The sequence below is a fragment of the Hemibagrus wyckioides genome, linkage group LG21 (assembly GCF_019097595.1).
Source record: "Hemibagrus wyckioides isolate EC202008001 linkage group LG21, SWU_Hwy_1.0, whole genome shotgun sequence".
In the NCBI taxonomy this organism is placed as follows: domain Eukaryota; kingdom Metazoa; phylum Chordata; class Actinopteri; order Siluriformes; family Bagridae; genus Hemibagrus; species Hemibagrus wyckioides.
Window position 1 is genome coordinate 15,258,735 of NC_080730.1, and position 26,374 is coordinate 15,285,108.

Sequence of the window (26,374 nt, forward strand, 5' to 3'; positions counted from 1 at the left end):
AAAGCATGCTAGTAATGCGACAGATATGAGACGGGATACAAAAACACTGGTTCGTCTTTGCATGTATGGATCAGTTGGGCAGCTCATATAAGATACAAAATCTTTTCTCACTTATTAAAGAAAACGTGCCAGGAGTATAAATGCCAAACAAAGCTGAAATGCTAATCATTAGCGTTATTACACTGCATCCTAACCTTTTCCATTCCATTCCTTAATGATCCTAGACTAGAATCAGCATTTTCCCCTTCCACTAAACCCAAAAACAGCCACTAAACAGCAGCAATCCATTACGCACATGCGATCTGAAGCTGGATGCTGAACGTTTCATTTAATTAGCCGACGCATGTGGATGTGAGGAGTTAACAGCTGCCTACTGCTGTGCCTTTACGTCAAACAACAAAGTGGCCTGGGTTTCCGGTGCCATTTCAAGCTCTTTAATCTGCGTTCACCAACGTTTGCTCTCTTTCCTTCGCTTTCACACCCTCCTCTGCACCTCAGGACATGTTTTGCATGCTTCCTCCATCTCTCATTCTCTCTCTCACTTTCTATCATCTCCTTATGTCACATCCTTATGTCTCTAATTACTGGGAAATAAAATAGTGAAATCTGCCTAAGAGGAGATCCACTGAACCACATCTAGTATTCTGTGGTGAGGCTGTAATTAAGACAGCGATGATTGAGAGAAGAGAGTGCTTTAAAGGCAATGCGAGGAAGAAAGTGCGAGTTTCATTGTGGCCTGAAGCCTAAAGCTTTTAGAGGGAGAGAGGACCAAGGCTCCTTGATGTAGCGCCAGGCGTTAATTCGCAGCAGCAACCCGGTCGCTCACGCGTCGCGGTTACAAGGAAGTAGTGCTCTGATGTGCCTTTACAGAACCTCAGATAACCTCTAGACAAAGAAAGACAGAGGAAAAGAGATAACTAGAGACATAAAGGATGAGCGGGAACAGAACAGAGGAGACCTGGAACTGGAAGATCATTAACTGCGCCAAGATGTTGAAAGTGCAACCAACATGTGCATCCTCAATTCTAATCGAAATCCAAGGTGTTTTATTCAGGGAGAGACACAGTTAGGACAGGCACGAGACATTTGCTTTAACTTCAGCAAGCCTCATAAAAGTCTCCAACTTGACTCCATTGAAGCAAGCTGTCTCTAAAGGCTGTCTCAATAAGTTAAAGACTTCAGTGACAAACAGTCTGCTCTTGCTTCAGTGTTTTGTTTTATTTGGTGCTGGAAATGGCTTCATAAAGCTGAAAAATGACCCCGCACTGCCAGACTTTACAACATATGCCATACAGTCCCAGCTCCACCAACTCGAGCTTGTGAAGAAAACATAGAAATAGCTCCAAAAACAAAACCTCACGACTCCCTGTGGCACCAAGATGTGAATTCCAAACCTAGAAAGGTCACGAAGGTCTGAGGACAAGGTCACGCCCTGGGCGAAAAAAAACTCATGCTAACGTCCTTCTGAATGTTTACAGTAGGAAACCCTACACCTTAGCCTGAAGAATGTCAAAAAAAAAAGAGCCTTGTGAAATAATTATTGGCCTCTTTGAAAGGCAGACCTCGGTGTTGTTTTGTTTTTTCGTGAGCCCTCAATGGTGCAACAATTTCCTGTGAAATTCAATATTGATTTGCGCCGATTGGAACCGCACAGCAAGCTGTCGTAAAACAACACCAGCTTGGATTGTGGGAGTCTTCCTGTTAGTGCGAACGATGGCAACTGTGCGAATGAGTAAGAGTCCCTGTTATGCAACCGGGTCCCTCCGCCGCCGCAGACAGTAAATAAACGAAGATCGAGCGCTGATCCCAGCCGTGATCCGGGCTCATCTTACTCCTCTCATCTGGGGATGGAAGCGCCTACACGCTTGATGGCATAAATGAAGGTCTGTTTGAGTCAGCGTGAGAAAAGTGAAGCGAGGGCTTGCGCAACACCCCTGAAGGGCATTAACGATTACGGGAAACAGAAACCAGAATGGAGACAAGACAGATATTGAGACAGATACTCTTTCAATATTGTACATACCCATTACATTAGCGACACCCACGCTATAACCAAAAACAGCACATGAAACAATTAATTAACAGCCACTTGGGAATTTTTCCTCCCTTTTTGCGGTGCGTTAAACGTTTCCACTGAACCACGACAGAAGCACGTGGAGCTAAAGCAACTTTTTTGTTTCAGTCTGAGAGCACACCATCCGAAGTGAAACTCTTCAGCGCACAACATAAAGACATAATCGCTGATGATGTACAAGATGATTCATGTTAATAATAATGGTTTTATTTCTGCCCGTACCTGCTCGAAATCTTCCGTAATTGTTTAAATGGGATATTTTTATACCCTCAGCAGCGATCACTGTCATTAAAAGAATTTGAACTGAGTCTAAATAATAACAGTGGAATTGTTAGCGCTGGTTTGAGAAAGCCTGAATACCACCCAAGACATGCATTAGCCCTAGCATTAGCCTTACTCATGAAGCGCCTAGCTTTAACATCTGTAGAAAATGTTTGGTAAATGGGGGGAATGGGGAATAAAGTGAGGGGAATTTTGTTAATTAGTGTTCAGTTCTAGCTCTAAGTTAAGCATTAGCACATTTCCTAATTTTCAGCAGAACTGAAGTGGGATTAACATTTTATTGCATTATATTTTAAGAGCACAGTGTGTTCTAGTTCCTAATGACTTGTCCAGAGAAATTGGGGCTGTTAGAACGCTCTACATGACATGAACGGAGCAAATAAAGCATTGTTTCTGTTGAGGTATTTTATATTCAGTCCTTCGTGTGAATCAGCCAGTGGTGAAGCATTAGCATCTCCCTGACAGCTCCGTTTACTCTCTGTACAGTGTTTCACACCTTCTCTCCAACTCCACATGGGTTTCCTCAGGGTTCTCGAGTTTCCTCACAGAAACATAATGTATGTTTCCGTAAATCTCATCCAGGGTGAATCCCCAGTGCACTCCATATCCAGTGTTCCTGGAATAGGCTTGTAACTCTGGCCAGGATAAAGGATGAAGTAATGTAGAGCTGCTGTGGTGCTAAAATGAAGCTTTCCCCAGCCTCTTTGGTTCCAGTTCAACAGCAATTTGAATTCATTCGTGTCTTGCGTGTGGTTTGCCTCCACCGAGTCCAGCAGTGGCATCACCTTTACAGTCAGGGTGAGAAACGCACGCCTCCGTCACCCTGCCAACAATCTTCTCCCCTCACAGGATCACAGCTTGACTATGTGCCAGACAACAGCAGCAGTATTTTGAGCCAACTAGCTAGAAAAGCTTTAATTTAAGACATTCCCTCTAGTCCTGTACAGGAAGGACACATCCCCAGTGTTTTATGTCTTGTAACTCTGTGCAACATTTAAGTGGTGAGGTTAAGGACAAATTGAGAAATAGCATTTGGCAATGTTGTCTCAAATGATGCAATCTAGATCCTCAAAATGGAAGGGCTGGACACCAAAGCTTACACACTTTCAGCCCTCCTGGTGCGAAAAGGACATCAGATTTCAACCGAAGTCTTTGGATTTATGACTCAGAGACATTAGATCTACTGCAAACCACCATGTATGTGATTTACAGAGTGGCAGGTTAACTGCTCTGACCCAGAGACAGACACAAGAATGAATTAAACCGATGGCCATTCTGCTCAGGAGCGTCTCCTCAGGTCCGAGGGATAAATAGAAAGGAGACCGTAAGCGTGATTAGGAAGAACCATCAATCATTTTGTAACGCAATTATAGCACAAAACAGCACTCAGAGAAAAGCAAGTGAACTGAGACAGCAAAGCCACACAGCTGTCATCGTCATCTGGACGCTTCAACTGACTCCAGTGAAATCAAAGCACTGCGACTGTGTAAACATGTTACACATTCTCATAAGGCTATGACCTGAAAACATCACGCCTACATGCCCGGCCCCAGGAATGCACCGTCTCCACCACATCTCCACAAAACTATTTATCACAGGAATAAACTTGCTCCATAAAACAGCACAATGGTGGCAAAATCTCACAGGAAAATATGGTGCTAGGCTCGAAGGAAAGGATCAGCAGTTTTTGGGCTTGACAATTAAAAAGCCACAGGCCCTTTACACCCCAACCAAGGAATTTCCTCTGTTCCAGAAAGCCAGTCAGCTTTACCCTGCCACAGGTACTTGCTCTGTGTGTGTTCAACAAAACAAAAGAAGCCTAATTAATGATATTAGCCGATTTTGTGACATGTTTTGTGACAAGAAACCCCTCAATGAACTCAGAGGACAATTTAGACTAAAAGTGCTAAGTCATTTAAAACCTATATACAACCGCTTCCTGCGTCTTCGTCCTGTTTTTTCATTCTCTCGCTCTCATGTGTTGTGTTTCCAATTACATCAGCTCTCGAAAACAGGAAAAGACCTTTTCACTGTGTCAGCAATATATCCCATATCTGGCTTCCAGGTTAAGGGATTAAATGACTTTCCTCCTTGTGACTTTCACTTGATCTTGTCGTACAAATAAAAGCTCGATAAACTGCTGAAAATAAACGAAATATAATATCTTTCTAGAAATTAAGATGCATTGTGATTGTCACTGAAAACATTTATTGAACGCACAGTTATCACTAATGCATTCTGGGAAATGAAAAAGTAGCCTTTCATCCTAATTGAGGATCGGCTTCAGTGAGAGAAATCGGACCAGACTTGTATTCAGGATTCATTAAAAACACAGAAATGGAGCATATTCCATCTACTAAGTTTACTCCAGTTCACCAAATCCAGCCATAAGCTACCTTAAGTAAGAAAAAAAATCAATTTCACACAAATTTTCTCCCATTCCGATGTTTTCAATCAGCCAAGACATGTCTCGATGTACAGATACAGGCAAGATACCAAGTAATGGAAGCTTATCTCAAACAGAATCTGTATCTTTATCATACTGTGTGTCACACAGTTTCCATCATTAGTCCATAGACTCGATCTCGAGACTCGAGGATAGAAGTGTACTAGAAAGCTGGAAATAGTTCTACTTTGAATCTGAATCGGTAAATCCGTCCTTTAATTCCTTTTCAGTAAGCTCTCTTTCTCTATCTGGATTTGGATATCTATCCCGGGAACATCAGGTTTGTGAGGAGGGAATACAGCGCAGGGGACACCAGTCCAGTTCAGAGCATCTCATATACACACAGATGTACTCCTGGGAACAATTTAGGAATCTACATACTGCTATAGTATGGGAAGTGAGAAGAAACCGTTGAACCGGGATGAAACCCAGATGGACACATGGGAAAGTCCAAACAGACTGTGAGCCGAAACCAGGACTAAACCGGAGAGCTGTTATTGTGAAAAAAGAAGTATGTTGAGGAAAGTATATGATTTAGGTGTAAAATATTTAGAAGAAATGCTTTGGGGTAAGATAAGCTGTAGAGGTATCACCTATTAGCAATGTGCAAAAACATCAGTCAAGAAACAAGACATAAGTAGACATTTCTAATACACTACCTCTCTATCAGCATAAAATAAAAGCAAAGCATGTGGAACACATCAGGCTGAAGTGAGGTGAAACATTGCATGTAACGAAATTAGGCTTTTCATGGGTTAAATTTCAGCCCAAGCAACATGATTTCATGTACTGTAATGCACCCTGGAGACACGCTCGCCTCACAGGAAATGATGGACCATTAGGCCATTTGGACCATGGGAACATGCTGTCATAGGAACCATATGCCTTAGGAACATATTGTACATATGTATGTATGTATGTATATGATCTTTATTTTTTTTTACATTAAGGATGCATATGTGTGCATCATGGCAAGGAAGCAGAGCTCTGATGACTCACCATGTGGTAGTTGACGATTTCCTGAAGGCTCTCGCCACATTTTTCTAGAAACTCCTGCAAAACATACGCAAACAGATCCACAATATTATACACCCTGCGATTACATCCTCCCAGGACGAGCCGATTTAGATCATTCTATTAGTGAACAAAACAAAGGCGATCATAAATGTGAGCTAAAATTATTATCTCCACATGGACAGGTGTTGTTTAGACAGATGTAGCCACGATTCTCATGTTCGGGAGTTTATTTGATGTAATTTATAGTGTTTTTGTATGTATTTCTTTTGCAGCTGTTCCAGGTTGAATGAATACATAACTTACAGAGATCATTTCCTCCTTGCAGTGGTGCGAGAGATCTCGGATGCCGTTGATGAGGAGTTTATTAGCATTGGTGTACGCTCGGCCAGCCTCGATCATCCCGCTGCACAGCTTCACCAGCTGATGGAGAGAAAGAATATGAGAGAGAGAGAGAGAGAGAGAGACGTCTGATGTCACAAGGTTTAATGCTAGGCCGTTAGTGGAGAAGGAGAATTAGGGTCGACACTGAAATTATAGCCTTCCTAAATGTGTTTGCTCCTGGACCAACCTGCAATTATCACCTCACAGCATGCGCAAGCGCTCACATAAACACAAACCAGTCAATGCTGATTAGGTGCTAGACTGCAGTGTGGGTTACCGGACACATACACACACACAGCAGGATGTTCTGTTCACACACACACACACACACAGGTCATGTCTACGGCAGAAGGTAGCCAATTAAATTCTACCGAAACAATAATGAGTTTATTAGCTGTTGTGGATTAATTTCCATTTAGTCCATGTTTCTTGGAAGGAGTCTCCGGTGTCACTACTTTTGATTAAAGAAAGCCTTTAGAATGGAGGATTTTGCAAAAACAAAACAAGCTATGGGTTTTTTTTTTGTCTAATTACCTTTAAGAGAAAATGCTGTCATAGCATAATCGCTGCAATAATGTAAGTTATAAGAGGAACTAACTTGCGACTATAAACACCTAAAGCATACAATGTGTCATGCTTTAATTTTTTTTTTAAATATACACTGTACTGCCAAAAGTTTTGGGACGTCTGCCTTTTACATGGACGTGAATGTAATTTGGAGTTGGCCGGCCCTTTGTGGCTATAACAGCTTTAACTCTTCTGTGAAGGCTTTCCACGAGGTTTAGGAGTGTGTTCATGGGAATTTTTGACCATTCCTCGCTAGAAGCACATTTGTGAGGTCAGACACTGATGTTGGATGAGAAGGTCTGGCTCGCAGTCTCCACTCTTATTCATCCCAAAGGTGTTCTATCAGGTTGAGGTCAGGACTCACATCAAACTCGTTCATCCATGTCTTTATGGACCTTGCATTGTGCACTGGTGTGCAGTCATGTTGGAACAGGAAGGGGTCATCCCCAGTTGGGAGCATAAAATTGTCCAAAATGTCTTGGTATGCTGAAGCCTTAAGAGTTCCTTTCACTGGAACTAAGGGGCCGAGCCCAACCCCTGAAAAAACAACACCCGAATTCAATGATTTAGAGGGGTGTCCCAAAACCTTTGGCAATATAGTGTATCTGTAAAATCTGGAAAATAATCAACTGTATCTCTGCTTCACCTTGGACCTTGTCATCATGTTCTGTTTAGTAAAGTTAATCCTTAAAGGTCTATTATATTCACTTTGATTTCGGTTGTAGAAATAAATCATTGGTTGTATTGTGTTAGTGAGCTAAAAAGACAACATCAGTGCAGCAGTGCGACAAAACCCTGTATCTCTTTATCATGATTTAGGGCAGTAAATTTCCATCATTTTCATAAAATCTGAGCAGCTCACAGCATCCTGATGTGAGGATTTTTCCTCTAAATCTTTCTTATCGTTGATGCTGCAAAGCAAAACCAATTACATTGAATGTCACCGCCTGCGATCCCTATACATTCTCCTTCTTATAGGCCTATAAATTAATAAGATGGACGCCGGATAGGGGAAAGCCCTCAGTGCGGAACCTGTCTCTTTGCAATAGAACATGAACTTGAAGCCGCCGCAGAGTCGCTCTAATCACGTTAGTGGGAAACTGGAGCGGATACGACATGACGCACATGCATGTACGGTCTGTTAGCAAGGAGGCCCAGAGAAAAAAGGAAGTAAAGCCAAAAGAGGAAGGAGTAAATAAAGGGAAGAAAAGAATATCTAGATCTTTCCGTTCATGACATGTGCAGATTAGGCATCAGATCAGTTAGGTGTAGATTTGTGTAATCAGGATTTACTCTGTCGACAGCGCTCTGAGACGAAGACCCGAAGCCCACTGCTGTTTCTAACCCATCTCTCTACTGATCCTCGCTAAGCTGTTACAATCTGAGCTAGGATTTAAATCCTACATGACTGTGTTCCTTTACAAATCTGATAATATCACACCCAACGCCATGCTTTTCATTTCCTTACGCTTCAACACAATCCGTTTAGAGATAAATGAACATCAGGTTTGCACGTTGTGTTCATATCAGAAGACAACACATTTCAGATCTCACGTGCCTTGTCGAGTTTGGCCTCGATGTCCACCACATCTGTCTCCACCTCATCGATGTTCGCTCTGGAAGGGGAAAAAGAAAAAGAAAAAAAGAATACACACATTCTTGTTAGACATCATCATGATAGTGAGAAACAGCTGTAGCCCTGTGAGGCTCGGCTTCATTTACTGTGATCACAGTTTAGGAGTGAAAATCTTTCAATAATAAGAAGTAATGATGAGTCATATTGAGACTCGCAACATGTGGCTGATTAGGAAGAATAGAGGAGAGAAGAGAAGAGAAGAAAAGAGGGGAGAAGAGAAGAGAAGAGAAGAGAAGAGAAGAGAAGAGAAGAAAAAGAGAGAGAAGAGAAGAGAAAAAGAGAGGAAAAAGAGAAGAGAAGAGAAAATAGGAAAAAGAGAGAGAAGAGAAGAGAGAAAAAGAGAGGAAAAAGAGAAGAGAAGAGGAGAGAAGTGAAGAGAAGAGAAGAGAAAAAAAAAGAAAAAAAAGAGAGAGAAGAGAAGAGAAAAGAAGAGAAGAGAAAATAGGAAAAAGAGAGAGAAGAGAAGAGAAGAGAAGAGAAGAGAAGAGAAGAGAAGAGAAGTGAAGAGAAAAGAATAATTGAGAAAATAGGAAAAAGAGAAGAGAAGAGAAGAGAAGAGAAGAGAAAATAGGAAGAAGAGAAGTGAAGAGAAGAAAAGAGAGGAAAAAGAGAGGAAAAAGAGAGGTAGAAGAGAAGAGAAGAGAAGAGAAGAGAAGAGAAGAGAAGAGAAGAGAAGAGAAGAGAAAATAGGAAAAAGAGAGAGAAGAGAAGAGAAAAAGAGAGGAAAAAGAGAGGAAAAAGAGAGGAAAAAGAGAGGAAAAAGAGAAGAGAAGAGAAGAGAAGAGAAGAGAAGAGAAAATAGGAAAAAGAGAGAGAAGAGAAGAGAGAAAAAGAGAGGAAAAAGAGAAGAGAAGAGAAGAGAAGATAGGAAAAAGAGAGAGAAGAGAAGAGAAAAGAAGAGAAGAGAAAATAGGAAAAAGAGAGAGAAGAGAAGAGAAGAGAAGAGAAGAGAAGAGAAGAGAAGAGAAGAGAAGAGAAGAGAAGAGAAGAGAAGAGAAGAGATGGATGTAATTAAACCCCACGTCTCCTCCTGTACTGTACAGTAGTATAATCAGTGCTATAGAGCTATAAGAATTAGACCTAATGGTGCCATGCATCAGATATAATGCATCACTTCACAAACGCAGCACAGCAGTACAGCGCATAACAGGACGCATTCTATATAACACTACAGAAATGGTTTGTTACTTTCCACACTGAGCATCTGACTTCCAGACTGCAGTGAATTCCTCCGCTTTCAGTAGCTACCATACACAAGACATCACCCCATGAGCAAATATGAGTCAGTAGCTTCCCACTGTAAGCATGCGGTTCAACATAATTAATATCAGTTGATGTTCAGAGCACTTGGAGCTCTCTGTTTAGAAGACGATATTTGGCTGCTGACTGCTCAGCTGTAGGCTGGTGTTGAAAAGCATCCTGTGTTACGTGCAGAAACACGTCCTCCAAATAAATAAGGATGTTAATGAATCGGTCTGTTCATCAGATAATTTGTGAACGGATCATAACACGTGTGTATGACAGATATAAGAAATCTATTGTCATGAGAACCTATCAGAATAGCTGGCTAACCCCGGCACAGTGGATTTAAAGGTATGTGAAAGTCTTTCGGTTTCAGTGATGCAACTGCAGCCCAACGGACAAAATTATATTGCTATCCAACACTGACCAAACAGAATAGCTGATGCTGGACATATGTTGTTCCCAAACGTCAGTTTACTACCTCGGTTTGAACTAACACAAAATACAGATGTACTGCTGTCACACAATTTGCCAAGACCTTAAAACAACAAGAAGAAAAACAGGTGAAAGCTCCGTGTTTCCTTTTTATGACAGGCTTTATGTGGGAGTTTGTTTACTCTTTACTTTGGTTAAGTGCTTAGCTTGACCCAAGTTCTTTGCTAATGTTCACAACATCTTCTTAAAAAGAGAGGTCTGGTGATTTTAGTGTCTATTTGCGATATCAGTAATGTTGAATTAGATTGATATATTAAAGATTATTAAATTACCTGATGAATTTATTATTATTAGACTATTAATATACACCGATCAGGCATAACATTATGACCACCTGCCTAATACCAGCCCTGACCCGTGATGCACGGTGTATTCTGACAGCTTTCTATTAAAACCAGCATTAACTTCTTCAGCAGTTTGAACAACAGTAGCTCGTCTGTTGGATCGGATCACACGGGCCAGCGGTTCACCACTGTTCCTTCCTTGGACCACTTTTGATAGATACTGACCACTGCAGACCGGGAACATCCCACAAGAGCTGCAGTTTTGGAGATGCTCTGATCCAGTGGTCTAGCCATCACAATTTGGCCCTTGTCAATCTCGCTCAAATCCTTACACTTGTCCATTTTTCCTGCTTCTAACACATCAACTTTGAGGACAAAATGTTCACTTGCTGCCTAATATATCCCACCCACTAACAGGTGCCATGATGAGGAGATAATCAGTCTTATTCACTTCACCTCTAAGTGGTCATAATGTTATGCCTGATCGGTGTACATGTTAACGTACACTGCAGCAAAATGCTGCTTACTACGGTTTAGGCTCATTGCTGTTCAAATAAATGGAAATTGATTCACAGAGACTTACAGAGTTAGAGCCGAGTATTGATCGAATGTTATGTGTGCCTGTGCATTTAGGCTCCTGGTTATCTGTACACAATGGACCTTTTTACAGTTAACAGTAACACTGACTGCTTTTTCTCCTTTCGCATTTTTAATACACACTGCAAACGATGGTGACACCCGCTGATGTAATCACTTCAGCTCTGAGGCAAGAGATCAAGCGTCACAGATGTCCTCAATACATATGGACACACACACACACACACAACACTTACAAAATGAAGGATGATGTGCACTCAGAGGTCGGCTTGTATGGCAACCCTAAAGGCCATAGTGGTGGTGGTGGTGGTGGGTGTGGCCTTCCTACTAAGTGCACTTATAAAGTCAAAACTAATCAATAATACTCAGTTAACACTCCCCAGCCTCAGTGTGTAAGTTTTATTACTTTAAGTTGAAGCATAGTATACTTGCCCTAACCCCCTACTGTTACCCCATTAAAAAACACATATTTGTCAGGCTGCATGAATTACAAAGGAGCAATAAATCCATTTAGGCGCAGTTTAAATGCGCATTTCAGTGTTACGCATAACTGCACGGTGGGGTAGAGAGGTTATAGCAGGGCCCATTCCTCCTGAGTGCACTAATTATCCACACAGCATGGACTCATTAAGCAAAAGTCAAGACTCGAGATTCAACTTCGACCTTCAGAGGAAATCTCACTAGTGGAAGTGAATGGAACATAATACGCGTACGTAAAGTCACTAATTCCTTCCATGCAGCGGTGACTCTGGGGACAGGGTGAGTGCACATAGCTCACGTCCAGGAGGTATGGTATTGACGGCAGTTGTTTGGCTTATTCCCCAAGCCAAATCCTGCATGATCTGGGCTAAATCTAGACGATAGAAACGTGCTGCTGTACTGCAAAAAGAATAATAATAGTAATATTAAAACCCTGACTCCAAGCTTAAGTGGGATTTAGTGGTCGTGGCCTTTGTCGGGTTTAGCTTTGACGTCCAAGACAGCTGAGAATGAGAGAGAAACGAAGCTTGGAATGCAATGGGACTTGTCCGTTTTGAGAGGAGCCTGCATGGTTGTCACATTCCTGTGATTTTCACCTGACTACAGCAGACAGCTGAGCTGAAAAGACCTCCCTGCCTCGCAAAATGCCATGTACAGATCTCTTAGAGTCAAGGGAAAACTCATGAAACATGATAGCTCTGTATACCATCTGAGAGCTCAGTTCCACTAACATTGATCTGCAGCAGCTGGTGGTTGAATCATACTGATCATGTTTCACCATTATGACCTGCTGTATGGTTAAGATGCCACCATGATACTATTACACATTAACATCTGTATGAAAAACTAGCAAAAACAGAAGGTTGATGATGGTAATCATGGGCAAAGGGTCTCTTGATTGCATCTCTGCTTCAGCGCCACTGAACAGCCTCCTGGCCATCTGAGAACTATTCTTAGCCCCACGTGTTTCTACCACATGGTGTTTTTTCCAGCTCATCTCAGGCCAAAGCTGGCATACTGGCTCAAACCAGCGAAATCAGACACTAACTACATCATATACAACTACAATATACCATCTTTTCTTTTAAACATAATATTTCAAACTGGATTCAAAGTATAGGCTACCATCAAAACTGTATCATGCACCTGAACATTGCAGATTCCTTTATATTATAATGTCAGTTTAAAAAGTACTGGCACCCTGTATGAAAATAAAGAACATTTCAACACATTTTCCTAACATATGGATTTCATTTTTGGAGATAAGAAAAAAATATTAGCACCCTATATCTTATCTTTTCACCGGAGTGCAATAAAATTTGCCACATAGACATTTTAGAGGATTGATTGTTAATTTAAATCAATAAATAATTTTGATTTTATACAGTAATATCAAGAATTTTAAGATAAGATCGTACACTGAACTGGGAAAAAAAAACTATATCTAATTTTCTTATCATCATCATCATCATCATCCAATAAACACTATGAAAAAATATTCACCTATTGATAATTACACATTATAGTCGGTCAGCTTTGTTGCCCTATTTGTGATCATTTGTTGTTATTGTTTTTTTTAAATGATGGGAAATGAAACAAGAAGTGGTCACTAAATTATTCTACTTCTCTACTCTGCTGTTCTGGCCATTGTTTATTTTTAAGGTTCCTAAAAGGGCTCTCTGGCTGCTTTGTCAGAAGTGTGTTGGTGGCCCTGTCTAGTGTGTTTTTACAGGGGGAAAGGAGAGTGTTCGTGTGTGTGTCCAGTCTCGACGCTTCCCCCGATGAGACCGATGCAAAATATCTGACCGTCTGATAGAAAAACATTTTGCATATAAAGCAAACAATTTACTGAGCTCAAATCATGCTTTTGCAATTTCTGTTTAGGAAAGGCTACATCCCTAACTAAATCCCTACTCTTTCCACTTAATTAATTTGGCTCCACGTCCTTGACCCTTTTCAAACCGAACACACACATGCACTGTTTATCACCCCTGCCCCAGGCAAGAGCTGACCTCCCAGAAATTCATTGTTTCAGTGCCAAAAGCATACATCCTATACATCCTCCATACTGGGAATACTGGGAAGCTGCACTGGCATGGGCTGAGGAAGACTGAACACCTGCACGTGGTTAAAATGCTGCGTTGTCTCAGCACATTCCCGCATCCGTGTGGCCGCTGGAACACTGACAAAGCCCGGGCCTGTTAGTAAACGACCTCAATTGGCTGAAACAGCGGCTGATTTCATCCGCCTGATGACTGGAGCCTTCAGGGAGAGGGTTGTGCATTTGACTAAACATCAATCTATATTCACATGTGTCTGCCCTTTACAGACTTCTCTTCATGAGCAGGCAAAACAAAAGCGAGTCCCTTTATATTCAGAAAAAAATAGACAGAGAAAACAGAGGATCTCTTTTTTCTCAGTAGGCAATACAAAAACTTGTTTAGGGAGCGAGAAGACTGACTGGTATAGCCAGTCAGCAAAAGAGACAATGTACCTCCAGTATTTGCAGTCCGGGCTTTGTTTTGTAGGATTTACCGTCCAGTTGTTAAAGCTCTCGCAGCTCTATTGTACAGGTGGTGTTTAGAACTAAGAAACTAAACACATGACTACATAAGACTACACAAATAAGACATAAGATCATTGCCACAGTGTGGTAAAGAAGCAGCGGAATTGTAAATAAATGAAAGAGGTATGGTTAGGTGTGCGTTGGAGCCAGGGTATCGTCAAGCATTGTTCGTGAATAAGAGGAGGAGTAGCAGAGAACGAGCGGGTAATGAATGAGTGGTTACACCTGTATAAGGTGTATGTTTAAATATAAAGTATATTTATAGACTGTTGTGTGTGTTGCTATGACCTCCAACACAGAGAGCTGCCTAGCAGGGTTCTTACAGCACGATGCTGCAATTTCCAATCAACTCCTCTCAGTCCTATAAAAACCCAGCGTGGGTCAGCGGCTCATGGAAATGATATGCTGTTACATCCGCCTCCAGATTTTCAGCTTATACTTTAGTGATACAAATAACTATAAACCTGACAGGCCTCTTGTGTGAATATCACCTGCATGTGGGAATCTATAGCAGGGACGTCCGATCTTATCCGGCAAAGGGTTTCATTCCAACCAAGCAAAAGATTCCAGATCTTGGCTTTCATTACACTCAGGTGTCCCTTCTGCTTGGTTGGAATGAAAACCTGCATCCATACCAGCCTTTTCTGGTTTCTAAACTATATTAACGGGTCAAATTTCCACCTTAACAGTAGTTTAATTCATTTAACTCTTAATACAGTGACTTCGAAGGACAATAATCACACAGTAGCTTATTACACCATGACAGTAGCATGGTAGAATTCCCTTAGATACAAGCATGACCTCTGAGTGTTAATATTTGGGGAAAAATGATCATATTGTAAGAAGACTTGAAAGTCTTCACTTGAAGGTCCGAAAATAGTATTTGTGCAAAGTGGATTCAGAAATATCACTGCCTCTGCATATTTTAAATGTCTCACCCCCCTACATCACCATCTATTTCAGGACACAAAAGTAGTATTTGAGCGAGAACAGGAAAGAATCAGTCCAAGCAAAATTAGCAATACGGAGGTGGTTACTAACATGCGCAAGTTTGGACCTCTCTATTATCAGTTATTTAAAAACTGATACAGATACAGTGATACGGATACCAAACGTGTGTCTTTTCCCACTGATGTACTGCTTCTTCCGAGAGCTACAGGAAGAAAAGTGAATCAGAGAACAATTTCTGTAAAATATAATCACCATTGTTTCCTCCAGAGTTACACAGGCCAGATTGAGTGAACAGTGACCATTTCCTGCCAAATGGCCGGCGATCAGACATGTGGTTCTTTTATTCCCTTGCAATAAAAAAAAAAAAATCATGTGAATGGAGGAAACAGAGAGAAGTCAGCCAAAAGACTTGTCCAGAGAAGATTATTTGCTGGTTTGTGTCTTGGGCTGATTTATGTTGTGTTGTGTGTCGATGTTTCATAGAGAAAACAGGTTGCACACCTCCTCACATGGAACACATTTGTTCATCACTTCCTTTAAATGTTTTAACATATCGCATCAAGAATGAAGAGATATCATGAAAACGAAGCATTAAGATTAAAGAAAACCTTAAGGGGATGTAAAGGTATAAATTTGCCATCAGGTTTCAAATATAAACCAATAAAACCAATCACCTGCCATGTGATGGACTCCTGCCTAATGCCCTGGCATTGGCCCCGGATCCATCGTGACCCTGATCTGGATAAAAAGCTTGAAGATAAATGAATTCTCATGAATGAGCAATTGCTTGGCTACATTTGTCAAAAAAAAAGACTGAGTATTATTCTGACATCAAAGCTCTTGTCCATGAGCGTCACACCTTCTGATTTCACTGCTCCCACAAAGTACAATTTCATAGCCAGGAACTCCGTCATGAGATAATGACAAGGGATCTGACCCACGTTCACCAGCAAGAGGCTGGGAGTCTCCCTGCTGTTTGGCTTGCACGCAAACTACAGCATGCTAACCACTTCAGGCGATATGGTACAGTGGAGAGAAGTCGTAACAGCTGTTTCTCTCACACTGTAAAAGTGCAGTGAAGTGGAATACCATAAAGCATAAAGAATGAAAAATTAGTTTGCCATTCATCATCTGGTCTCCACTAGACTCAGAGTTAAGAGAGGAATGTGTTTGTCATCCATCTCAGATGGCATGAAGGTGGAAGATGAGAAAAAAATGGCATGAGATCATTATGGTGAGTAGCTTTCATCATGGCGGAGTTCGGTGCCATCCATCAGCTATGACTCAGTGTATTTACAGTGAGCGTGGGGTGAATACCCACATGCTGATGAGTTCCTGCACTTTTTTAAATATGAAAAGAAGCAAAAAAGGAAGAGAGACTTGCCAAACATTCCTAATGACCTTAACTATTCTCCTGGTCCTGGTTCCTGTACCTAATCATCAATGAGAACCTTCAGAGTCTATATGCACCTCCAGCTATAGTGGAAAGAGACTGGAAGTGATGAGTGATGAGAAAGTGACATGGCCCGAAGGTGATTTACAAAATGGCTCCCTCAGGAGTGGCGTATTTACTTAAGGGATATTTGGGAGGAAAAGCTGACTGAAGTGCTCAGGCACTGATCATGGTGAAAAGCTAGTCTGGTTTGTTTTGGCTTGAGACTTTTCCCTAGTAAACTGGAAGAGGGAGAAAATAGCGCCTTTTCCTGAAGATAGATGATCTTGTTCTCACTGCATGAGTTGTAGTACATAATATTATGTGAAATGAATAAATAATTCTACCTGTCTAGTTTACATCTGAACATCTACCTGTTTATTGGTTTATTCACACTTAAACGAGAAGATTTTTTAATCGTAAAGCAAAATGCAATCCTATTATTTTGCAAATTCCAAATCCTGGGAACTTTGGGTTCAAACTGGTGCAGTCGTATGCTGCAACTGCTTTGTCATCACGTGACATGTTGTGTAGGGTTGTGTTTTGTAATCACCGCGACAAGACGCATTCCTTTCCCTTCCGAAATGTGGCATTCCTGCACCGAGACATGCAGCTAAAACCCCTCACTATGGTTCCCTTACATAAGCGAACTTGGACGCATCAAAACATCCAGAAATATTTGCGCAGACTTATTTATGGTTTCTGCCAAATATGAACTCAAAGCATATAATGAATTGGACCGATTAGAATGTCACACTGGGATTAAACAAACAAAGTCCTTCGTCTTAGTCCTGAGAATGTTTTTTTGTTGTGGCAGATTTCTGATTACAACCCATCAACAGGATAATGTCACAGGATGTTGTGAAACTCTGAATCATTAATTAAATGGATTTAGACCGCATTACGTCATGCAAAACCACCATGCATGTACGCTAATGGACAAAAAAAAAATCCTTAATACCTCACTCCAAAAACTGTGATGAACAGGTCTTCCATGTTGTGGAACCACAATCCGCTCCAAAATCCCGTTCTTTACATTTCATACTATGTTTTCTCTAGAAATTTCTACTTAACAAAGGCTTGTTTCTGTTTATTCAAGGCTTGTTGCTTGGTAAATGCAGTCATTTTCTGTCAATTAGATCTTCATTGTCTAATCTGACAGCGAGAAATCATTACCAGGCATTCTCGTACAGATGTATCGGGATCCTGTCATACAGCATGATAAATAATAATCTTAAAAGAACACTGAAACTGCACTTTACTTTAGTTAATGCACTGGCCAGATGTGTGCGTGATTTAATTGCACATCTTTGTGTTAGAGAGTCTCAACCCCTTTCAAATTAAACACTTGAGAGTCCGGATGCTCTCCAGACAAGCGTATTTTACAAGATGACCACTGAGCCAAAATTTCCCATGGGTTATACAAGATATTGGATCTTCCCCAGCTCCTCACTGATGGCCAACAGATACAGCAAGAAAAAAAAAAAAAAAGAGAGAGAAAGACCTGAGCACACTCTTTAGCCCTGGAGCCCACGTAAATAAGCTGACAGCCAACAATTTGCATTAGCCACCCAATTTGTATTTATGACATTTGAATGATCCAGGCTGATCCAGGATCTGCTGAGAAAGTGAATATTCATGAAGGCAGGCGGTCACGACTGGACATCATTTATCCTCTCCTGCTAATAGAATCTGTCAAAGGCTCAGGGAGGCTTTTTAATCCAATTCTAGTGTTGCCTCTGGCAATGGTTAGTCCTTTAAATAGAACACGGCATCTGGAGAAAACTGAGGATGTTGCATATGTTTTAGCAGCAAAATTGTCGAGCAAAACCATAATTCCGCACCGTATACATCGCATAAAGGTGGCTGCTTATATAGGAAACTGTGTGCTGAGGTCTCGGTAATATTTTCCGAACCACTGCGCTGCAGTTTTCAATGTGCTGATTAACTCATCCAACACTAACCAGTAATTACCAACGATAATTACCAAGTGATAGCATGAAAAAGTTTGAATGGTATTTTAACACGTTCCAGAGCTACAGGAATGAAATAGCTGACAGCAGGACAATGAAAACGCACAAAATGTACGAGTTGTCATCATCACAGCCCACCCGTATAGCACTTTCACTCTGAACACACACCCAAGACCTGTGGTTTCTGCTCCATATGAGACCAATAACATCTCAATGATGAGAGAGAGAGAGAGAGAGAGAGGGAGAGAGAGGGAGAGGGAGACTCTGCTGTGATTTTGATTTCTCAGCATTTTAATAGAAGCTCCTAGGCATCAGCACCTCAAATCAGTTAAAACGAATTAGTGAATTAGTTTCTTTACATCAGTTCAGCCTTTTGCCCCCCCCCCAAAAAAAAACGGTTAAAGACAATCAGACTCATTTATCAATCTTTTAATAACGATGTGTTTCATAGTTTATGTAGGTTAATCCTGATGCATTCTTGATTCTTTGCAAATACATGAGTATGTTCATATAAACCAATCAGCCATATAGCTAAGCTTGTTTCTTCTTCTTCTTTCGGCTTTTCCCTTCAGGGGTCGCCACAGCGAATCATCTCTCTCCATCTATCCCTATCTTCTGCATCCTCAACACTTACACCCACTAGCTTCATATCCTCATTTATTACATCCATATACCTCCTCTTTGGCCTTCCTCTTTGCCTCCTGCCTGGCAGCTCCATGCCCAACATTTTCCTACCAATATACTCACGCTCCCTCCTCTGAACATGTCCAAACATCTTAACCTGGCCTCTCTAACTTTGTCCCCCAAACGTCCAACATGAGCTGTCCCTCTGATGTACTCATTCCTAATCCTGTCCAACCATGTCACTCCCAAAGAGAACCTCAACATATTCAGCTCTGACTCCTGTCTCTTCCTCAATGACACTGTCTCTAAACCATACAGCATGGCCGGTCTCATCACTGTCTTGTACCATGGCCGGTCTCACCAGTGAAAACATAAAGAAAACTTCAAGAAAAACTGAGAGCTGGAGATGCCGAGTAAATGACGAGTAAAAGTGAAAGGATGCCTCCTGAGTTCTCCTTTTACACAGGCACCATTTGTCCTAGTTACAGGCACCATTTGTTCGAGCTACTGTGTTTTGCCTGAATAGGAATTTTGTTTTTAAGTATTTAAGAATTTTCTCTAATTTTGTGTGAAATTTTGTGTGAAACCAAATAACTTATTGCCAATTACACAATATAAATCAAATTTTAAAAACCAAAATAAACTGATTTCTTCCCGACTGTGTAAACACTCCTCCAAACACATTCATTCATATTCAGTTTGATAAACGTAGCCCATTGACGGAGAAAGATAAAGAAAGAAAGAGAAACACAAAGACCTGCTTATAAGTGTACAGGTAAGCCATCATCACTTAGAACATTCCTACTGTCCAACCAAGCATCAGACATCATTGTCTGTACAGTCAAGAACCCATTACCACGACTAAGAAGAATGTCAGGAGAAACGGGCCTTTGTCTTAATCCTGAGAAAGAAAGAAAGAATGCCCGGAGCCCTCGGGTGATAATGCTGCAGTCTTATCGATGCAATTCTACTACAAAACGCACCACAAACTCAGAGCTCACTGTCAAACAAAACCAGTTCTCACACTGCTGCAAAATAAGGAGTACTGGCCATCATAAGAGGACTCTATAGAGTTCAGGATTTTTTGGATCTGTGGCTAATTGTCTTGGCGGGGGTTGTTGTGCTTGGCAGAAGGAGCTGGAGCAAAAAAGATAAGCCTAGACATGTAGCTCCAGCAAAGGGATGAAGAAAAAAAAAAAGAGACAAAGCCAGACACAAAAACAGAAGGAGAAACTTTTGGGTTATTTTCCAGGTTCTCTCTAAACAGTCCAAGTCCGGAGTCTTTCTCACACAAAAATGAGAACAGAACCCGGGGAGTCGTCTTCTAGAGTCAACCCTCATTGTCCTCCATCAAGAGCGCGATCTGGAACGTTTAATTGAGTCATCGCTTGGAACGGATAGCAATCACACCCATCTTGTTTTCGATTCTGAAAGTCTTGCGATGACACACCGAGGATGACGGCACAAATAGGTGCCACATTTGTTCGACGCCTTAAAGCGATAACAAAACCCAATCAAAGCGGCTATTATTCGTCAGACTGTGCTGCTTTTATATGCCAAGTCACTATCGTGCAACATGTGCTGAGAAGAACTCTGTAGAGACTCTGCTTAGCTGTGTTTCTGAGCGATTCCTCAAATGCAAATTTACCATACTTCTGGGAGCGAAATGTTAAAAAAACATACAGATGTTCTCAGGGAACGATGGGGAAATATGTGAACCGCTTTTTTTTTTTAAGAGGAAATGAAGGGTCAGAACGTTCACAGCTGTATGTAAGCTGTATAGGCGAGAACGTGGATACAGCTGCACATGGGGAAGGTTAGGAAGGCCACCATGTCATAAAGCACAATACCAGAAATGTGATTTGATTAAAACGGACCAAGACTCCAGACCATCACGGTCTTTGTGCTCAGCTTTCGGAAATGTCAGCCCAATAAAAATGACTGAAGTCTTGGAAGGAAATAAAAGAGATGGTGGAGAAAATAAACATAATGAGCACTGTTGTTGTCCAGACCTCAGGGGGTGCTTTAAGTCAAGACTGGACGGGGAAAAGAGAAATGAAGAGACTCGGAAAGAGACCGAGAAAGCGAAGGACTCACATAAGTCAGAGTAAAGATTTTGAGAGGTTCCTCGGGCCAGGTTTACACAAACACACAGGGTGGTCTGTGATATACTATGCAATCTTTAAAAGACAGCGGTTAACCCTTATATGACCATGTTTGTGGCTACTCTATAAGATAGAATGAACAGATGATGCATCATTACCATCTCATGGCGGTTTCAAGTCCAACACTTATGTAAATATTTAGACAAGGAAAGTTATTTCTGAGTAGAAATGTCCAAGATGGGAATTTTCAATAGCATCTAAAATATGTTTAAACACAAGCAAAATCAGGGATAGAAAATGAGGACTGAATAAAGGAATGTCTTTCTTTTTTTGCTCTCAAATGGAACATGATGTACTATAAAAGCAAAAGTTTGATTAAAAATGAAAAATAAAATTGACTAATATAATGATATATGATCAAGAATTGCCATAAACACCTAGCTTAATTGGAGTCTAGAATATTGCCACAATATTGCTGCATGAATAGTCGTAGTTGTACTGATCACTGCAGATTTGGCTTCATTTCGAACAACATGGCTTCCACCCTTGTTATTCACCACCACAGCATGTATCAGTTGTTGATTTCAAATACATTCTCCTTCTGCTTTGAAGGATAAGCTGACCAAGCCTTCATCTACTGCACTAAAAGTATATCATTTTATAAGCTCTGGTATCCTCCTATGATATACTATTAATATTAATGACAGTATTTTTTCATATTATTATGTATTTAATATTTTTGTTGAGTGTATTTAAAGCCCAAAACATACACGCTAGCACTAAAAGACCACGTGTGATGACTGTCTGTGTATATCATGTGTATCTTGCCAAAAGTTTTGGGACATCTGCCTTTACATAAACATGAACTTAGTATTGAGTTGGCCCGCCCCTTCGCAGTTATAACAGCTTCAACTCTTCTGGAAAGGCTTTCCACAATGTGTGTTTATGGGGATTTTTGACCACTCCTCTAGATGCGCATTTGTGAGGTCAGGCACTGATGTTGGACGAGAAGGTCTGGCTCGCAGTCTCCGCTCTAATTCATCCCAAAGGTGGAGGCCAGTCAAGTTCCTCCACACCAAACTCACTCATTCATGTCTTTATGGACCTTGCTTTGTGCACTGGTGCGCAGTCATGTTGGAACAGGAAGGGGTCATCTCCATTGTCCAAAATGTCTTGGTATGCTGAAGCATTAAGAGTTCCTTTCACTGGAACTAAGGGGCCAAGCCCAACCCCTGAAAAACAACTGCATGATTTGGAAGGGTGTGTCAAAACTTTTGGCAATATAGTGTAGCTTTCCAATCCACAGTCAGCATCACTTCGACATGACAGGCACCGATGAATATTCACTACTTCTTGTGAATTTTGGTGCTCAGTGAACAAATCAAGCCTCTCCAGTATTCACAGTATACACTCAGAATGTGAAGAAGCCTTAGTCAGCGACTACGCAGTTCACAAAGCTGCTGCTCTGGCTCTCATATAACATTCCTCCTTTCTCCCAATGGTCAAGCTGTGTAGTTCACCATCATCCAGGTCTGGATCTGAAGTGAACCAAACCAAACTTGATGTGCTGTATACTGAGCATGCACTTCCTTCCTGCCATGAGTCCATCCAATAATTTAAAAAATGACAATACTTCAGCTGTTTGGATTTTCCAACACCGGCTCCCACCGGGCTATGCTTTAGAGATGACTTGTGGAAAATTGATGGTCCTCCAGGCTGTGAAACATGTGCTTCAGAGAGGAGATGGGGATGTTATTTTATCTTCCGGGTCTCATGAAATCCTTCACTGTAAGATTTTTTTATTACAGAGCAGCTCTGAGAACTAAACTCTTCTGTGTGAAATCTATCGTTTCACCCGTACCATCGTGTGGACAAGAGATTTTACCTATAAGTATTCATTTTCACCAATTCTCTTGATGAACATTAGCTTTAACTCACATTGCAATCATACATAAATCCAGTTTGACTCTGTTTTATTAGATTGGATTAGTTCCAGGCTCTAAAACACGTCCATGCACATTTTCCCTCCAGCAATCTTGCTTAAATAACTGAACCGACAAACTCGACTACAGAGTCCAAAAACCCTAGGCATACACCACTACTACTCTTTTCTTTTCATTAGTTGTAACATTCCCCTAAATTGAAACAACTGCCTTGCTTGAACTTACTTTTGCTTTCTTGACAATAACTTCAAATTTATGCACATAAACAGAGCCAGGCGTCCCCCGTTGGGCCTCGGTGAGAAAAGCAGAGCCGAGAACCGTCATTACTGCTGTTATTAATGGCAAAGTGGAAGCTAGAAATATTTTCTGTTGTCATTTTAACTCTCGGGTAATAAAAAGACACTCTGAGCGATGGGAGAAGGTCACACACATAAACACACACACACATATCCACGTTCACGCTGAGACAGTTTGAGTCATGATAGAAAAATCTGAACTGGCTTTTTGTACTGAATAAACGTGCAAATAAAATGAGTATGTGGATTATCTGAATGGAACTGTCTTAAAAACCTGGAACAGCTGTGTATAGCTGTAATGGCTTCATCCAGTGTGCTTCCCTATTAACCAAATAATAATAAGCACCACAGCACTGCTGAATTCAGATTAATTGACTGATTAGTTTTCTGTAACACGAGCTCGGACAATACATTCACCACAAAATTTTATATCCATGAGCTCATTTTAATGCATTGTTTCTATAGTAACAACAGGGACTTGTATTGTGTGATTACTAAAATGGTGAGGCTTTCTGAGATCTTCCAAGATCTTGCTGTATACGTCAGAATTAAATCTAATGAATGTCCACAAACAAAGGCGAAGTCTAAATGCAAACAGTCTCTGTGATTCAGATTATTTCAGTACAGACAGGACAGATAAATGACAAGGTTGCCATTTAAAAGGACACCAAGATCTAGTTTCATAGCAAACATTTGAAATTAAAGCTAAGAAATTTCCACAAATTGAAAGGGCAGAGGGTGTGTCTTTGATACAGTGATTGATAGACGGAGAGGAGGATTATGGAGTGGACAGTGACCTTTTTGTTTATATTCCCTAAAACCTTTTAACATCCGAATTCAGGCCTTTTGTGTGGTTTTTGAGATATAGGTGGGGTGGAGATTTTACTGGAACCTGGCAACCTGGCAATTAATGATATAAGCTCTTGCTGATCAAATTGTGCAGCTAGATCGTATGCTGGATGATTATAAAAACTGACCCACAAATCTTGCTATTCAAACTAATTAAATGAATTAATTAATTGATTAGTTGGCTTTCATTAGCAATTGATTAGTTGCCCGGTGGATGGCTATTCGATGCTGAATGTCTCTCTGATCATTTTGCCCCGTTTCCTGATTACTCCTAATGGAATGAGAAGGGAAGAGACAAGAAATAAGCGAGCGTCTCTATCAATACCGTTACACTACACCCTGACACGTACTTACTGATCATTTTGAAATTAAGACAAAGCAGCTAGCTGGAATGGATCTGACACTACAGTCAGTGCTGAGCATTACTCATCGATATTGATTCATTACATGGTTAAAGGATAAATACAGATGATTAAGCTGTCAAAACACACAAAGAATCTGTCCCTTGTAATAAATCTTTCATGTGCTATGAGCAGAACCGGTCCAGTTTTGGCATGACATTGTTATTTGCAAAGGCGTAAACCATTCATTGACCACATCAAGGCCGTGGAGTAAACGATTAGAGGAAATATTTCAGGATTTATGCAGAAGCCTCTCTGGCCTACAGTTTGTGAGCTTTTCACATTAGTAAGTAAAACATCACTAAGCTGGATGTTTCAGATGTTACCCACATGTTGCCTATTTAGCCTTCTTCATATTTCACTGATACATTTGTGGCCAAAAAGCAACAACAAAGCAAACGTTGCTGAGGCCTGCATGCAATATGGCTGCACTCTAAACAGCAACACATTTCCCTGATGCGCCGCTGCCAGAACAGCCAAGACCGGCAGTGCGAACAGCTTGACAAGCAAACCCAGTCATTTTGGGTTTTGGGAACTGAAAACGTTCTCTCTACCATGCTGCCAGTCTCTCTAACCATCTTCCCTAAGGCTTCTTGGTCATGCTAAAAATGTGCAAATGTGATGTAAGTGAATGTTCCAACATTCTGAAAAGCCTGGGGGCTTTCAGTGGGATTTTAGACAAAATTCTTTTATAGGAGCTTTGGATCTATGGGCTGTCTTGTGATTTATACCGAACTAGTGATTAACCCTTGTGTTGTCTTAAGGGTTTTGTCTTAACAGCAGAGATAGTATGTGATTTCCATTGATTGAATGCAGTCTTTCTGCAAAAAAAGACAGATTTTCACAAAGTTTGGGATCAATGACAGGTTGTTTCTTCTTGAGAAATAGATTTAGGGCTTAAAATTCAATTAAGCTGCTATATTTTAGCGGTTTAGTGAAGCCAGGTCATTTTTAAACCCTAAGGACAAGGGGAGTATCCATAATGTTGAGACTACAGTAAACTCAGAGGCAATTTGTCGACATCAAGCGTGAGCAAACAGCTCCAGATGGTGAATGGACACTGCTACGGGTTTGGAGAATGACTCATGGGTGTACTATATACATGCACATATTTCAGACTGAAAGATTAAAACCTTTCAGAGGTCAAAAATGCAACAGAGCGTTTATCAAGAGTGCTAATTGTACACGACACGCATGACCACACACAAGATCATGCGTTACCTTGCAAAGAGCCTAGACAAAACAATATTGCAATCGAAACAGTCAACTCGAATGGCTGATAAAACCCGAGCTTGCCAAATTTTGTTCGACTCCATCGACTGGCCATGTAAGAACTTTCTGCTGATGCTCTTTGATGGCAATGCTGAGCTCACCTTGCAACACGTCATCAGTGTTTGAATAAAAGCAGTGCACCATTTCACACACGCTTTGTGTTTCGAAAGGAAAAACATCAAACCAATGTGGGCCAAGAAAACATGCATTTCTCTTTGTATTGAGTGACCAAATCAATGTTTGTGAACATACGTAACAAGTCCAACGTCCAATTATAAGACGATTCCTCTTAAAAAACAGTCCAAGTCCTTCGTAACCATAATGGACCGAGCTTCCATTCTGAACGCCATCTCCATAGAGACCTTATCTTTCTCTGAGGATATTAAAACCCATCAATATGGAGACCTCTGAACTTAGAAATGACCTCATCTTGGAATTCAATCCACACAAACACATTATCC

General features: G+C 40.9%; 1 protein-coding gene across 3 annotated transcripts in view; it reads right to left on the minus strand.

The window, feature by feature from the left end:
* Positions 1–26,374, minus strand: part of acap3b (ArfGAP with coiled-coil, ankyrin repeat and PH domains 3b) — a 55,261-nt gene that overhangs the window by 23,275 nt on the left and 5,612 nt on the right. For all 3 annotated transcript variants that reach the window (XM_058373102.1, XM_058373101.1, XM_058373103.1), the window contains exons 2-4: positions 8,326–8,383; positions 6,123–6,239; positions 5,802–5,855 (exon numbers count right to left, since the gene is read on the minus strand). In XM_058373102.1, coding sequence (XP_058229085.1) covers positions 5,802–5,855; positions 6,123–6,239; positions 8,326–8,383 — 229 coding nt within the window. The remainder of the gene's footprint in view (positions 1–5,801; positions 5,856–6,122; positions 6,240–8,325; positions 8,384–26,374) is intronic.